The sequence below is a fragment of the Eubalaena glacialis genome, chromosome 1 (genome assembly GCF_028564815.1).
Source record: "Eubalaena glacialis isolate mEubGla1 chromosome 1, mEubGla1.1.hap2.+ XY, whole genome shotgun sequence".
NCBI classification, from domain to species: Eukaryota; Metazoa; Chordata; class Mammalia; order Artiodactyla; family Balaenidae; genus Eubalaena; species Eubalaena glacialis.
This window is the reverse complement of record NC_083716.1, coordinates 179174482-179192880: the sequence shown is the minus strand read 5'-3', so window position 1 is coordinate 179192880 and position 18399 is coordinate 179174482. Positions and strand designations below refer to the sequence as shown.

At 32.7% G+C, this 18399-nt stretch overlaps 1 protein-coding gene across 4 annotated transcripts in view; it reads right to left on the bottom strand.

The window, feature by feature from the left end:
• Window positions 1-18399, bottom strand: part of DYNC1I2 (dynein cytoplasmic 1 intermediate chain 2) — a 51898-nt gene that overhangs the window by 32062 nt on the left and 1437 nt on the right. For all 4 annotated transcript variants that reach the window (XM_061184837.1, XM_061184828.1, XM_061184847.1 and 1 more), the window contains exons 2-4: window positions 18271-18387; window positions 15800-15917; window positions 4802-4892 (exon numbers count right to left, since the gene is read on the bottom strand). In XM_061184837.1, the coding sequence (XP_061040820.1) occupies window positions 4802-4892; window positions 15800-15917; window positions 18271-18378 (317 nt within the window). In that variant the 5' untranslated portion in view covers window positions 18379-18387. The remainder of the gene's footprint in view (window positions 1-4801; window positions 4893-15799; window positions 15918-18270; window positions 18388-18399) is intronic.

Sequence of the window (18399 nt, the reverse complement as noted above, 5' to 3'; positions counted from 1 at the left end):
GTCTTTCACAAATGATAAGAGGATAAATGAGGTGTCACAATAAAATATCACTCTTCAAAGTATTACCTGAATATTAGAAATTTAAGCAAAATAAAATTAGGACAATTTCACAAAGAATCAAATTAATTATAAAAGAGGGAAGGTAATAAATCTATTCAATACCCCAAATCGGAATCTGAGTGAAGCTGAAGAACTGATGGATCTGTATCCCAATGCAGCGTCCTAAATGGTTGTAGGACAACCATGAAGCATTAGCAAAAAAGGCCATAAGTTAGTCAAGCAAATACATTCTATGAATAGCTAAAGTACGGTTCACAATTAAAACCCACATGTTCTGGTTAGTACAAAAAAACACCAGGTATCACTCAATGCTCTAGTGCATGCAATAAGCATAATATGGTTAAAGATGCAAACATACAACCTAGAATAGTTAAAAGACAGTATTTTCAGATTTTGGGAAACTAATATTGCATAATAATGGCTAAGAACAGCCAAAACATCCAACATCCCAAATAACACATTATTTTTGGATGATAACAAGCTAAGCTATAAAAATCAGTTGAAATTTTAAGTTTCCTAATGAAAAAAACATTAGTAAAAACATCTTAGTTAACATATTATAATCTTGCCCAAAGCATTAAATGTGTGCAGGAAATTGTCATATTGGTAAAGGAAATGAGTCAACACATAAGCCTTTCGGTAAGAAAACCAAAGACTATTCCACTGGGATACAAAATAGCTAAAGTTTCCAAAATGTGACCCTTATGTAATTTATGGGTTAAGCACTGCCTTGGGCTTACATGTCATCTGCTTTAGAAAGCAGCTAAAGATTTCTGTCTCTAGGAAAAAGTAGATTATTTCCCCCAGGAAAAATATTTTATGTTCAAAGGATTTACCTAAACTAACTAAACTTATGGAGAATATCAATCCTAAATAAATATTCGGTTGTGTTTTAGCCTTGCCTATTGGATAAACAACTTACATGGGCTCTTTTCCAAAAGATTTAAGGAAAATTTAGTCATTACTAGAATAAAAGCTACTTTATGACACTAGTACTCTTGTAAGGTTAGCGATGTATAAGCTAATTATGTACAGTACTGTAAGATGCTCATAGTCCCTATTAAAAAGTTAAGCACGATACATTCGGTGCTACCATCTTAGTCAAATATATTTGTTTCTCACATATATAACAAATTATAATATACAACTAAAACTGCTATAATATTTAAATACAAGAAATGATTTCTATACTTGCCTCTACAATTTATCAGTAAAAGCAATCAGAAGAACTGAACTAGAGAAATCCTTCATTTTAAAAATATAAAGAAAGATCTTGGGATTTAAATGGTATTGTGTGTACACAAAGAAGGAAGAGGCCACAGCGAAGATTTACTTTATACTAAGCATTGAACAGAAACAAACTTAGGCTTTGTTAAACCAGAAGGAGTTTTATGAGATGCTCTCCAAGGAATGTTCTGTACATAGCCTTTACATTCTCTAAGAGCTCTAGCTGTTACCAATGACATAGAGCTCCTTGTTGAGGATGTCATTTTAGTCTAAAATCAAGTAAAACTCTACCTCAAAATAGAACCAGTACTGAAAACACATGGCACAACATATGGGATTATATTTATTAAAGGCATCTGCAGACATATAAAGTAAGATTTCAATATAATCCTGAGACATATAATCAAAAGCCTAAGAGATAAACTGATCAAGAATGGAAAAAAGGAACAAGAGGCATGGATTACTCAGTTGAGTAACTGTCACCTAAATTTCAGAGATAACAGAAGTGACTAAGAAAGTGAACTAACATCTTAATGCAATGCAACTTCCCAATCTGCAAAGTTAGAGAAATATCATTTTTCATGGCCTCTTATATATTTATTCATAAATTTATTCATAAATTACCACCAAAAATAGAAATTTTTGGCATTTAGTAATAGTGATTCAGATGTTTTGATATCATACTTGGTAATGTCTAACATGTTTTTTCCTACTCCCTAAGTGTAGTAATCTTAGACTGTCTTGGCCAGCTAATGTAAGTGTATAGGTTCATACATCTCACACATCTTCATGCATTTTCCTGTTTATTCTTTATCATCATGCCTGCTCAATGGAAGTTCATTCTGTTCGTTCTCAGACTCCAGCATTCTTTTTAAAAGCCACATATTTTAAAATGCTATTGTTTCACTGCCAATAGCACCAATTAATCAACAATATTAATTATCTATTATGGAATCCATAGTTTTCTACTGCGTGTGTATACATATATATTAAGCAGTGAACATACTCAGCCCTCTTGAAAATTAACAATTAAAAATGAGTCTGTGCTCACTAAAAAGATATCAAGTCACCTCATTTAAAAAGAGAATTTATTTCCTCTCCTGTTAAACATAAAAGAAACTAATTTTCTACTCATTCTCTAATAAAAACAAATACCCCTAAAGATATTTAAATACCTGTTTTCTTGTTTTACATCTTATCATTACAAATCTACACTATAAACACAAGTTAGCACACTATTCTTAGGATTTTTCAATACAGTGAATAGCATCTTTAAATTAATGATGTAAATTAATGAACACTAGAATGCAAGTTTCCCGAAGGCAAGGACCAGGAACATTATTTTCTGTGGTAACCTACAGCATTTAACATTAAATTGGTAATTCAATTAATACGTATTCTAACACAATAAATATTTTTCTTAACAGTTATTTACTTCCTATACCAATTTACAATATTCCAATGGGTCTCTCTAATAATCTCTAGGTTTTCCAATGAAACTTGGGAGGACATATTTTAATTCATACAGATGTTACATAGTATTTTTTAAAGCAAACTTGCTGATGTTGCATTAAAATAATCTTTCTACTCCTATTCAAAATCAAGAACAATGAGTTCAGAATTAACACAGTAGAGTATCTGCATTAAAGTAATATATAATATCAAATAAAGAAATTTTTAAAATACCTTTTTTTTACCTTGGGAAATGTTTTTATTATGGTAATGTATAAAGGGAAAATAAAACCCTTCTCTTGAAAATGCCACCTGTTTACTAGCAAAGGAATACTAACATATTTGCATAAGAATACAGAAGAACGAAAGTAGGAAACAAATTTAGCCTCTGAAAATGAATTTAGATTAAATAAATTTAGTTTGGAAAAAACTAAAACAGGTTTGGAAAGCACATCTCAAATTCAGACTGGTGAGCCTTTTGTGCCTTCTAATTATTAATGACAACCTGATTATTCAGAAACTGATTAAAGTATTGAGTTTATGGATTAGCTAGCCCCTTTGCTTCTTTTTTCTTGCCTTGTCTTTTAGATGCTCATTACTTGTAACTTCAATCAGAGGTGCTTGGGCACAATGAAGATAAAACTTCCTAGTTTATTTCTCATTAAAAGGTTTGTTGAAGTTTTCCTGAGGAGGACATTTAACTTCCTAGACCAAAATAAGGATTCTAAATAAAGATTCTAAACTAGCTATGTTTAATCTCATTTCAGCTGCCGTTAGAAGTCAAAATGTAAGATGCTGTTAAACGAAGACTTGGTATTACTGTGTGTGTGACAAAGAGAAGTAAGTAATAATACTTTTCTCAGTATGATCTTTGGAAAGAAGCTGAAATCTTACTGAACTTTTGAAAATCAAGTCCCAACATGTGGGCAGCATCCTAAAACAAACATGAAATATTGTTTTATAAGGAAGACCCAAGTTCAGGAAAACTTGGCAGTAAAGTTTTTTTTTTAATTGAGGTATAATTGACATATAACATTATATTAGTTTCAGGTATATAACATAATGATTTAATATTTTTATATACGGTGAAATGATCACCACAATAAGTCTAGTTAACATCCGTCATACATAGTTACAAAATTTTTTTCTTGTGATTTTTTTCTTTCTTTTTAAGACCTGCTCTCTCAGCAACTTTCAAATATACAATACAGTATTGTTAACAACAGTCTCCATGTTGTACATTATATCCCCATGACTTATTTATTTTATAACTGGAAGTTTGTACCTTTTGACCCCCTTCACCCATTTCACCCACCCCTCTCCCCCTCCCCCCACCTCTGGCAACCATCAAAAATTTTAGAAATGAAAATAAAAATGAACCAATCTGTTCTCTGTTATCTATGAGCTTATTTTGTTTTGTTTTTTAGATTTCACAAATAAGTGAGATCATACAGTATCTGTCTTTCCCTTTCTGATTTACTTCACTTAGCATAATGCCCTCAAGCCAGTAAACATTCTTTTTAAAAATTCTTTAAATTTGTTATTGAAGCCAGTAAACACTCTTAATGTTTCCTTAGCAGTTATTCCTTATTCTTGCTATTTTATGCATTATTATTTTCTACCTTAATTAGAAATAGTGACTTAATGGAACAGAATTAGGCTGTTTAACTGAATTGCTTAGATTTTCAACTATTGAATGGAAATTAAGCATAATACAGTAGAGAGGTTTTACACTATCTGTACCCAAAACATTCACATAATAACCAATACAAAATTTGTTTAAACAGAAAAATAATTTTAATGAATTAACACTTCTATTTTTAATATAAAATAATCAGCATAAAATCAGTTAACTAGTCAGTACTCAGTTAATCAAGTGTGACAGTAAAATATTGTTTAAAAAAATTTCCCCCCAATTTACAACAAACAATTTCTGTGCCATTTAGATTTCAAAATGTTAGGACTAACTCAACATAACTATTCAGAGTCCCTGTACAGCACTGACAGTATCTGGGCACTAAATGCATTCTATCATTAAAATACTGAAAGAAAATTACTGTACCTAGATCCCACTGCGCCATCTCCAGAGTCTTGGCTTCCAGCTTCGCTTGGAGTGCTCACAGATTTGGAGGATGGAGACATAGGAGGAGGGACTAAATAGTGAAATAGACAGGTATCCGCTGTTACTACACGGAGAGGTTGCTCAGCTTATGACGTTTCAAAAAGTAATTTAACATGAAGTAATTAACAAAAAAGAAAAAATAATGGCAAACCAAAAAACAAAAGTACATGAATGAAAATGAACAGTAGAAAGAAGAGGAGAAAGACAAAGTTAACAATGCATGCTGACGATTCATGCAATTTCTCTGGCAAAATGCATTTGGGCTTTATATTAAAAAAAAAAGCAAGATTATGGAAGGATGCATCTTCATCTCGGCCAACACCAAATGTGGGTACTAATTTTCAAAGGAGAGCATTCCTTCTCCCTTTTCTAATTCTTTGCTTTTAAGATCACCAGATCATTTCTAACTAGTGTCAAATCAAAACTCTGAATTTTGCTTCAGAAGTCATTTACTGTCTGATTTTCTGAGATTTATTTTAAAATGTTCATTTTTGTCAATTTTTTCTTTCAAAAAGAAATTGATGTCTTAAATGATATTTTCCCCTCACCAAAAATAAAAAGGGCCAATTTAGAGAAATGACTATCACTAAAGGAATGGCTCCTTTAAAAGTCCATTAGTTTCCAGCAATTTGGGTGAAAAATGCAAACAGGCCATAAAACAGCATGCCTTCTAGACATGATGCATAACATAAAGTGATGCATGCAACTTAAACAAGGCAAGACTTAATGGTAACGTCCTTACCCCAGTATTCAGAAAAAACTGAAGTGTACAGACAAAGATACAGACACCCAAAATATTCTTAATCCCTTCTTATAGAAAAATACACATTTTTCATAGTATATAAAACAAACAGCAAATGCTTTCCCCTAACTTGCCACTTTTAACATTATATACCAATAGCTGAACGTGCGTGTTTCATGCTATTACATTTGTAAAACTTTTTGATTACCATTGCAGGGAGTATAGGAGGATCATCACTGCCATCTTCTGGTTAAATTTTACCATAAATGACCCCAATCCCAAGTATCTTTTTAAAATAATTTTTCAATGTACAATATTAAGTGACCAATATATTTTATGTTGTGCTGCAAGCCCTTCTTTTAATAGTTTACTGAAAAGAAAGTAAGTTCCTAGTTATATAGAAACCAATCTAAAGATATATGTATTTAATTAAAAGTCTGTGTTTTTGGAATAGTCACATTCACTGAACCCTTAAAATTATGTTTAAATGTTTATACATGCTTCAGTAAAAACAGTGGGTTTGCTCATCTAACAAAATGCACAAGTATGGTATGATGAATTACATCTTAAACATAGGTACAAAACTGATCATCCTTATTTTTCAATGCCAAATTCTACTGGAAACCAATAATAAGATTAGAAGAAAAAAAAATCATAGCTAGAATGTTTGTTTCCTGAGATACAGTGGTTAATTCTTGCTCAAATTTCAAAAGACCATAAAAACATAATAAAAGGTTTCTAATTTTGTGATTAAATCTCTCAGAAACAATGCTAAAACCAGACTGCCTTCATATAATTCACATCATAATACCACTGTGCTAGGGGCTGCATATATAACTCGTAGCTAAACATGACTTGTATCTGAAGTAAAAGAATATTAATGTCCCCTAATTTCTCTTAGGTTACATTTTTCCTCATCTTTTTGTCCACCACTCTCTGTGAGGCTTCCCCTAGGCGTCTAAGTTCCAACTGATACAGGATAGTGGTTTGTCTACTACACTGTAAGCACAAATATGTTTATTAAATTATTTAGTATAAATTACTATTTAGTAGTATAAATTTACTACTAAATATTTAGTAGTATAAATTTAATAAATTTATACTACTACAATGTTTTCATATTAAAGATTTCCAAAGAAGAAATTTTGAATTCTTTAAATTACAAAGTTAACTTCAGGCTTAGGAAAATAATTTTTCTAAGTATACATATAGGAAAGATTTGAGGAAAACAGTAATATTCCTATCAATCTAATTATTTGTGATAAATTATAAAATTCTTTTCCAGTTAATGTTTTCTCCCCTTTCTGGTGACTTCAAATATCTATGATTCGACTCAATAAGTTCATCACCAGTATCTTAATTGATTAAGACTACATTAAAAGAAAAATACGTTACCTCAAATCCTTGATGAAAACAGGTTAAATAGTAATTATACATACATAAATACACTAAACTAGCCAATTCTCAAATAAAAGTTTCAGAAATAAAAAATAAATTACACGGGTGATGCAACCAAATTATCACAGTTTCTCAGCCAGAAGCAAGATAAATCACCATAACTTCAAATTTGTAATTAGATAAAAATCTCCATCCCAGAACTATATTCTTTCAACCAAAGACAGTTTTCAAGCCAGCTGATAAGAGACTCATTAAGGACTCAATGTTGTTATCTGGCCCACCAAATTCATCTTTCAATAATAAATAATCTATACCACAGAAGGAACAAACCTAGAAAAAGAAAATTACTATCACTGAAAAAGGAGGAATGGTAATAGGAAAAAAGGGAAAGGTAGCGTTATTTGGTGACTACCATATTTTAACCCAATTAGTCTAGAAAAATCAAAGAATACAGTAATTGCACAATAAGGCAATGTCACTATATTCCCAGACTCCAATAAACGACCCCCCAAAATGAATAAAAGCATGCATTCAGGGAGGTTAAAAAAAAACTAAATAACTCATAGTCTCTCAAATCTCAGAAAGGGCTTAATTCTAGAGTTCATTTTTAAAGATGGTTTAAGAGTACAATCAGCTTTAGAAATAACATAAGTTATTATTAATTAGCTTTTGCCAAATATCTGAGATATGATTTGCATAGTAAGAACAGTGATTCAATCAGATTACCTTTACTCCACAGTTCTGTATATAAAATAGCCTAAAACAAGGCTTTAAAAATGGTACAAAAGATTTAATATTAACATATACAAGTTAATCATGTGAATGTTTTTAAACTTCTTATAAGTTTAGAGCAAAGATACCTATTTCTTTCTTAGAAAACCAAGGAAGAAATGTAAAGTAAACTGAAAGACAGATCTACACCATGGCATTCACTGATCATGCAAGTAATACTGAAAGGCTGTGACTCTGATTCTTTAGGACAAAAAGACAACCAAGAACCAAGAAGGCCTTTCCTGCTAGCTTAGATCTTGGCCTCCCCCAAGGATATAAAATTAACACTACTGCCATTTGGCCTGTGAAGGAACAACTAGAAATTTTAAAACCACAAAGGACCTGGGAATGTACCTAGATTTAGAAACCAGAGTTAAGTTTGAGTCAACCACTCAGAACTATACCAAAGTCTCAGAGATGAACAAGGATGGTGCACAGCTCAATTACTTTTTAAGTAGAAAAAAGTCTCTAGCAAGAAGGCGCTCTTGCCAGGAAGAAGAACCTAGAAAAGGTGGACAGCCAAAGAAAGTAAATGTAGGGAGTGGGAGTATTGGCAGAGCACAAATGGGAAGAGAGAGCTTCTGAGATAACCAAAAGTTGTGAGGCCTCTTGTAGCTCATCTATCTATGATACTCAGCACTCAAACATAGTCCGAGTTACACAGTAATGCCCTCTTGTGGATACAAGTGCTCCTAGGCTGGAATATTAACATTTACATATCTGTTTAAGTTTTCATACTTACTCTTTTTGTCCTGAAAGATGATGCTTTAAACCTCAATTCTCTGACACAGATGTAAAGAACAAACGTATAGACACCAGGGGGGAAAGTGGCGAGGGGGGCGGATGGTGGTGGTGTGATGAATTGGGAGATTGGAATTGACATATATACACTAATATGTATAAAATAGATAACTAATAAGAACCTGCTGTATAAATAAATAAATAAAATTCAATTTAAAAAATCCTTAATTCTCTGAAATATTAATTTCTCCCTTTCATATGACACCTTCTCCTGATAACTTTAAATATCCTCCCCTTACCTCACCTAAATGTTTCCTTTATTCTCTTCAATGTAATTCAGAGCATCAGATAAATTTTTTTAAAAGAAATTAATAAAAATAAAATTTTATAGCATTAAAATACTATAAGGAACTGTTCTTAAAAATAGGCTAAACTTGAAAAAATGACTTGATAACATGGAAATCATTCAATCTAAAAATCAGACTTACTAGTTAGAGAAATAAGTGCTAGGGATGTGATGTACAACATGATGACTACAGTTAACACTGCTGTATGATATATAGGAAACTTTAAGAGAACAGATCCTAAGAGTTCTCCTCACAAGGAGAAATTTTTTTCTTTTCTTTTTATTGTATCTATGAGATGATGGATGTTAACCAAACCTACTGTAGTAATCATTTCACTATATATATAAATTAAACCATCATGCTGTACACCTTAAACTTACACGGTGATGTATGTCAGTTATTTCTCAATAAAACTGGAAAATTCAGATTTAAAATATTCAAAAGTTATAAGGGAGGGAAATAAATGAAGCAATACTTATTTTGACTACTGAACTTCTTTTGTTTATTCCTAATAAAAAAATTGATTATCACACTAATCGATGTACTGTGCCCTACTGATACAGACTCAGGCTACAGAGTAATGGACAAAACCTGTTTTCATCTCTTTACAAGATGGTTAAAACAGTAGTTACACATACAAAAAGAGATTCACTTTATTTATTTTTTGATCATCAGTGTTTACTAACTCCACATTTGATAAAACATGTCTTGAAAGTTGTGCCTAAAATTAACTTTCTGAAGACTGGCCACTTAAATTTTGTTAAAAAAAAAAAAAAAATCAAGCCATACTTCTTTAGTGAAATATTCAAATTTCAATTTCCACTATGCATTTTCCTGAAATTTAAACAAGATTTTGTTGTTATTGCTTTTAAAGCAGATGGCTTTTATTTGGTCTTACCAGGTGGAAAGACACATGACCTAATAATAATTGAACAAACATTTATGTGTCTAGTCTGTGCTGGACACCAGGGATAAAAATGTAATATACTGTCCCTGCTCTCAAGGATCTCTGACAAAAAACAATCAAATGATCAAATAAATAAGAATCTACCAGCAAAGAGAAGCTAAGAAAGGTTTTATTAGCTGTCTCTTTTTTAAAAAACGAATTCTTTTCAGCAGAATTTTTTTTAAAAAGGGAAAAAGTCCATTTTAGGTAAAACCAGACTGATGCTTTTAATAAATCCTTTTGAATATTTTAGTGGTGTTTTTATACTTACTTCTACAATTTAAAAATATTTAATAAATACATTTGTAGTGAAAAGAAAAACAAGTATCCAACCTGGGTCATGATATAAAATGTATTTTTATTGTTACTGTCAAGAAAGTTTGATAGCTACTGCTTTCACCTGTATCCTGTATTCTCCAGGCTTAATTTTAAATAAAATACTGGAAAGATCTTTAGACATCTGTGAGAAAACAGAAGGTGGAAAACTGCACAACTCATTTCATGAGGCTACTATAACCATTATAATAAAACCAGACAAAATACAGTAAAAGGAAAAAAACTACAGGTCTGACTCTCTTATGAGTATAGATGAAGAACTCCTAAATAAAATATTAGCAATATATAAGAAAAATATTCTCATAACTAAAATGGGTTTATTCCAGAATGTAAGCATGCTTTGAAAACCTACCAATATAAATTATCATATTAATACATCAAAAGGGAAAAAAAAGCATATGATCATCTCAAAATATTAGGAGACCTATGAGTCTGTCATACATATTTTGGTGATTTTAAAGGATGTCGAAATTCTTTGTGAATGTGGGCTGGACTTAGTGACTCTCTTCCCATAGACAGAATGTGGCAGAAGCAATGTCCTCTGACTTCCAAGGGTAAGAATAAAAGGACAGCTTCCTTCTGGCTCTCTTTGTCTTTGGCTTGCTCACATTGGGAGAAGCCAGCTGACATGCTGCAAGGATACTCAAGCAGTTAGTTCTATGGAATGGCCCACATGGATAGGAATTCAGGCCTCCCACTAACAACCAACACCAACCTGCTGGCCATGTGACTGAGCAAATCACATGGCCGGTAAAGCAAATCCGCAAGCCCCAATCAAGCCTTCAGACGACTACAGCTCTGACTGACATCTTGACTTCAACCCCATGACAGACCCTGAGCCAGAACCACTGAGCTAAGCTACTGCCAAATTCCTGACTGGCAGAAACTGTGAGAGATAATAAACATTTATTATTGTTTAAAAAAACTATCAAACCGATACAAAAATAGAAAACTTGAATGGACTATAAACATTAGAAAAACTTGAAACGGTGAGTAACTCCTGCTCTCCACTATCCTCTGGGGAAAAAAAGCATAATCTGAGGCAGTTTTACAGTTGAATTCCACCAAGTGTTTAAGGAACAGGTAATATCTATCTTTTACAACTGTTCTACAAAAGAGCAAAAGAGAAAGCTATCCAATTTATTTTAAAACCATAACCATGGTGGCCACTGAACATGAACAGCACAAGAAAATTATAGACAAATTTCATTTATGAGCATATATACAAAAACCCTAAATAAAATATTATATAATCTATTCTTTAAATACATGGAAAAATTCATCTGCCACACCTGGATATGACTATTAGTAACTACAGTGAAAAAAATTAAGTATGTTTTTTGCTTTTCTAACAGGAAGTGCATTCAGGGTAACTAAATAGCCCTAGTTAGTGAGGGAAACCTCCCCTTTACAGAAGAATTTCAGTCAATAAATGCAGAAGGAATGATGGAATTATAAAAATAATTTTGCAACTCCTAATTAAATAACTGATTTAGAAAAGATTCATCAATAAGTATTAAAACTACTTGGTAAAAAGTTGACAGAGAAATGAATATTTCCATGGTACCAAAGTATCACCTCCAGATATTACTTGCTAGTCCAAAGGGAAAAAAAGTAACTACAATGCAGAAGCCTGGCTGTCACAACTGTAACCCAGCGATCAATCTTGACATCACTGATAACCCAGACATATGTGCTACTGATGTGATACAATATGAAGTACACAGAATCATCTATGAGATCTTCTTGCCAAAGATGTTCAACCTGAAGCTAATCAAGTTTTTAAAATCTAATTTCCAGTTTAGAGAAAATATAAAGGATAGAGGAACAAAAGCTTAAATGTGAGAAAACCCTCAGAAAAACCCAAGAGGTGAGACATTCTAGAGACCAACTGGCCCACTCTCCACAACCAGTCGATGACATGGGGCAAAAAGGAGTATGTGAAAAAAAAAAAAAAAAAAAAGGAGTATGTGTGTGGAGGATCTTCTAGATTTAGAAAGACTAAAAACATACAACTAAATGCAACATATAGTGCGGGAAGGTTTTCAGGGGAAACTTAAGAAACTAATTTTTTTTGAGGGGAAGAAAAATTTTGTGAAGCTATGGCTATTTTGAAAAAGATGAAAAAAGAAGAGGCCATTTTCTATATAAGAAATTAGAATATACTAATATAAAGCCACAGTAATTAAAACTGTGTGTTAATAGTATAGAATCAGACAAATGGGTCAACAGTGAACATACAGAGCCCAGAAATGCCCATGAATATATGAGAACTGACTGAATGACAAAGTTGGCATCAGATTATCAGTGCGGGAAAGATGGACTATTTAACAAATGGTACTGAGAAAATTAGGTAACTATATGGAGGAAAATTAGGTTGGATCCCTACCTCATATTATATTCAAAAATATAACACAAATATCTAAAGGTGAAGGCTAAAATAATAAAGAAAATGTAAGAGAATGTATTTGTATCCTCAAAGTAGGAAAGGATTTCTTTTCAAAGAAAACCAAAAAAAAAAAAGGTTATAAGTGGTAGATCTGACCATTATCAAAATAAAGGATGTGAACATATCAAAATGAAGGATTCTGTTCAATAGAAGATACTATGATGGAAGCAACCTAAATGTCCATTGACAGAGGAATGGATAAAGAAGATATGGTACATACGTACAACGGAATATTACTTAGCCATAAAAAAGAACAAAATAATGTCATTTGCAGCAACATGGATGGACCTAGAGATTGTCATACTGAATGAGGTCAGACAAAGACAAATATCATATGATATTGCTTATATGTAGAATCTAAAAAAAAAAATGGTACAAATGAACTTATTTACAAAACAGAAATAGAGTCACAGATGTAGAAAACAAACTTATGGTTACTGGGGCCGGGGGGCGGGGGGGAAGAAAAGGGGAGGGATAAATTGGGAGATTGGGATTGACACATACACACTACTGTATATAAAACAGATAACTAATATGGGCCTACTCTATAGCACAGGGAACTCTTCTCAATACTCTGTAATGACCTATACAGGAAAAGAATCTATAAAAGAGTGGATATATATATATGCATAACTGATTCACTTTGCTGTATAGCAGAAACTAACACAACATTTTAAATCAACTATACTCCAACAAAAATTAACAAAAAAAATACTATGAACAGTTAGTAGATGATAGACTAGGAGAGGGTATTTTTTAAAAGACTAAAACAGACAAAGAAGTCCTCCCTCAAGTATACAAGGGACTCCTACAGCAAGGTAAAGAACCCTAATAATAAATGGGCAAAGGATATGAATATGCAATTCGTAGAAGGGAAAATCTGAATGGTAAATAGATATATGAAGAAATGGTCAATCTCACTGTAAACAGATAAATGTATATTACGACATTTTGACATACTACATTACACTCATCAAGTAGACAAAAATTAAAAAGTTGAATAATATCAAGTTATGTGGATATAGTGAAACAGTTACTTTCTCATACACTGGTAGCAGGAGCGTAAACTTATAGTCATTCTTGAGAGTGGTATGTAGAACCTAATAAATGTAAGTCAGCCTACACACAATAACATAGCAAGTCAATTCCTCAGCATACATTCCAGAGAAACTCTTCCACAGTCCTTTCAAGGGAAAAGAATATATTCTTTGCAGTGTTGCTTGGGATAGCAAAGCAAAGAGAGAGAAGCAATCTAAGTGCCTATCGCTGGGGAACAGATAAGTAAAATACAGTATATGACAGAATATTATGTACCAGTCAGAAGTGAATAACTAGATCTATATGTAACAACGTGGGTAAACCTCAAATACAATGCTGCTTGAAAAAAAGGAAAAAACAGAGTGAGACATATAGTACAATGCCATTTATGTATATAAAACATACACACTTAGATATATGAAATCTTAAAAAATGTCAACACATGTTGGACAGATCAAAAGGACGTATGTTAAAAATCCAAGAATGGGTACTTAACGCAAGACTGGACAGGACAATGGAATTGGAGGTGGGAAACGAGGGAGAAACACACACACACACCACACAACACACACACACCACACACACACACACACACACAACTAAATAACAGTCTTTCAAGAACAGGTGATGGAGGTGGGCCATAAACTGAGAAATTTGAGCAAGTGAATTTAGTGAAACTGAAGTCCTAAAAAGAATAGAAAAGGAAAAAAAAAAATCCTACAGGAAAAAAACAAAGCTAAAGGCTCAGAAAAAAATGATCACTTAAAGACTATTTAGCTGGGCTTCCCTGGTGGCACAGTGGTTAAGAATCTGCCTGCCAATGCAGGGGACACGGGTTCGATCCCTGGCCCAGTAAGATCCCACATGCCATGGAGCAACTAAGCCCGTGTACCACAACTACTGAGCCTGTACTCTAGAGCCTGTGAGGCACAACTACTGGGCCCGCACACCTAGAGCCCATGCTCTGCAACAAGAGAAGCCACCGCAATGAGAAGCCCGTGCACCGCCACGAAGAGTAGCCCCCGCTCGCCACAACCAGAGAAAAGCCCGCGCGCAGCAACGAAGACCCAACACAGCCAAAAATAAAATAAATAAAATAAATAAATTTATTTTTTAAAAAAAGGACTATATAGCTCACAAGCAACTTGGTTTAGTTACTAGGGTATTTCTTTTTAACAAGATAAAAGTGTTCTAATTCATTTACTTTTAAAATTGCAATATGCCACGGAAGCTTATTAAATAAAGACATAAAAATTAAAGTACTTCAGTCTTCAAATTTTACCAATAAGGAAAAGGCAAATAAGCTGAAAGAAATAACAATGAAGCCGACCATGAAAGTAACCAGCTTTTTCATCTTGAAACCTTTTAGAAATTGTAGCTCTAAGACAGTTATGTTGCAGTTTACAATAGGCATACAGCAGATACTACTTCTGGAATTTGTCCCCTGGACTAGATGGAATTAGCCCACAAACTAACCCTGAAATTTTAGGTCCTTAAATGACAAAGGCCATGTCAAACTAAAATACTATGTAACAGCACCCAGCTCAGAATTATTTTAAGTAAGCATTTAATGCTTTCTTATATGTAACCAGATTGTCCTCAATACCTCTATTATTTCAGCTTTTTGGTCTAGTATTGCTTTAAAGTGAACAGCCCAGGAAAAGAACAAGAATAAGTCAAACTGCTGCCAAAATAAGCTACAAATATTATTTCCCTTATTAGCATTGACAGCAGGCTATAAGCTTCTCCTTCCACTCCTATACCTTTGAATATTGATATACTTTTAGAACTTTGATTCACTATACCTCTCTTCAACCTATAGAAAGGATTATAGAGTTAAGATCAGTAATCACAGTCATTTTTGAGCTTAATATAGTATGGCACAGATAACTTGTATAACAAATGTTTGTTGAAATAAATTACTGATTTAACAAGAAAAGTCAATTGGTTTATGTTAATATAGTCTTGCAGCTCTTCTGAACAAACCAAATAACCATATATTAGCACATCTGAAAAAAGTCAATTCCAAATAAATTATAAGATTAATGATTTTTAAGAGGCACAAATAAGAAAAATATACAAAATACATTAAATCAACTCATCTCACATATGTCTGGGCTGAATAAGATATATGCCTATCTCTTATAAATGGATATATTCTTATCCTTACCAATGGGGGATTCTGGAGTTAGCCCCATGCTTTGAAGCAATGCTTCAGCTTCTCTTCTTTTTTTTTCAAGATCTGATTCTTCTTGCACAGGAGCAGCTGCTTCCTTCTTCTGATCAGTCTAAATTTTTTAAGTTAAAAATTTAAGTTTACATATGGTATGACACATTTCTGTTTGCAAAAAATATAAATTTTTAAAATAACATGCTAATACTGTATACTTCTGGAGGTGGACTTAGTTTTGAATACACATTATAGTCATTAAATGAAAATCATTCTCAATAGAGTTTTAGTAAGAATCTCCAAATGATATGTATTAAATTGATCCTTTAAAAAATTTTTTTTAATTTATTTTATTTATTTATTTTTGGCTGCACTGGGTCTTTGTTGCGGTGCGGGGGCTTCTCATTGCGGTGGCTTGTCTTGTTGCAGAGTACGGGCTCTAGGCATGCGGGCTTCAGTAGTTGTGGCACGTGGGCTCAGTAGTTGTGGCTCGCAGGCTCTAGAGCGCAGGCTCAGTAGTTGTGGCACACGGGCTTAGTTGCTCTGCGGCATGTGGGATCTTCCCGGACCAGGGCTTGAACCCATGTCCCCTGCATTGGCAGGCAGATTCTTAACCACTGCGCCACCAGGGAAGCCCTAAATTGATCCATTTTTATATGTAATCAAGGAGTTCTCACAAAAATTTTCTGAACAGATAAATTCAAAAAATACAGTCAATTTCTATTTATTTACAATATGAAATTGCTATCCATGGTCAGGAATTGTGGAAATCTCAAAATACATAAATACCACAACACTATGAAGAAAAAAAAAAGACTGAATCACTTAAGAGATAACAAATTTTAAGTAAATGAACAATCTGATTCGTTGAAAAAGTACAAGTACCTCAAACTTCTTTATGAAGTCTTCAGTGTATTTATTCAACTTTATGTAAAGGATGTTTGTCAAAAATTCATCTGGAGACAGGTTTTGTTTTTATTTTATAAACTATAGGTCTTATTTTTATGATGATAAACACACGGTTTAGTTTGGTAAAATTAAAATTTACTCTTGCATAGCACAAAACATTTTTTCTTACTGAAATTTTTGCCAACGTTTATTTCAGCCATTTATAGTTTTAGCAAAATCTTCCAGTTAAACTAGATAAGCCTCAATACTCTCAGATCATCCAAAACATCTCAAGTGAAATTTAAGCCTTCAAGGAAAAAGTTTTATATATACACCTCAAAAGTCTATTTCAGCTAGACAACTATCACTCACACAATCGTCTGCAGTAAATTTTGTTAGTCATAATATTCTGATACCATTTTAACTTAAAGAAGTCGTCAGAAAATTTCATCAAAATAGCCAAACAGACTATATTATCAAGTAGACACTTTACCTGTATATAACAATATATTAGTAGACTCACTGTTTAATAGTATTATAATTGTAATGTCTCTGGTAATGTTTGATAACCTTTAAATCAGATATAAAGCATGTAATAGATATCCTTTAGGGCCACTTATGGCCATCTTTAGAAAACAAAAACCAAATTTGCCCTCAGCCCTGAAGGGTTTAAGGCTACACATACTAGTTTGGAATGGCTCTGCCAATCTGACTCATGCTTCTATCAGTTAGCTTTTAATCAAATAGAGAACTTAAAGGTCCAACCCTCTTATAATAATGGATCACAAAAAGGTTCACAATAAACTAGAAAATTCTTCAAGTACAGGCCTTTACAGTATCATAGCATTGCTGCACATAAATTGTACCTCCGGTTTTTCTTTTTCCCTAAGAGATTCCCAGAAGTCTTGGTTATTGTTTAGGCTATCACATAGAAAAACTTGTTACTAATGTCACACTTAGAACAAACTATCTTAACACTGGCCATTTAAAACATCTATGATAAAAGAATACAAATCTGCCTAAACAGTTTCCATAGAGATAAATGTATATTTCAATACAGGAGAAAGTAAAATATCTCCTGCTCAGGGTCAATGTATATTTGCCATACATGATGAAATGGTGATGCCAAAAATCAGAAGATGTAAGTACCTAGTCCACCTTTACGATAGTATCAAACCCACTACTTGGTAAAGATATTTCAATGACTAACTCATGATAAAGGAGATACGATCAATTAAATAATCCCCTAATCAATTAATAATCTATTCTATATTTCTCTTTGCCATTATTTATTCCAACAACCAGCAGTTCCGACGAGTAAAATATTCAGATAAGTTCAAAGTCCAAACTAAGTTATGATGTATATGCCATGTTTTATGAGCTATTACAAGGCAGATACCCCTTACTTTATATAATAAACATATCCCTAGAAGACTAAATATGCATATTGAACTTTTCACCTAACGTGCTATATTTGCAGTCACAACTGCTGGAATTTTAACTATTCTGAAAGTATTACATAAAGGTATGAGTACTTAAAATCCAATTATTTTATATTATTTTTTTAAAAAAATCAAACATACTTCCTTTTTTTTCCTTTCTTCTTCTTTCCTCTTCTTTTCCTCTCTTATTTGAGCCAACCGCTGCTTCTTACGTTCCAACTCTGCCTTTAATTCACTTTTGTCAGACATGTTTGCGACCTTAAGAAGCAT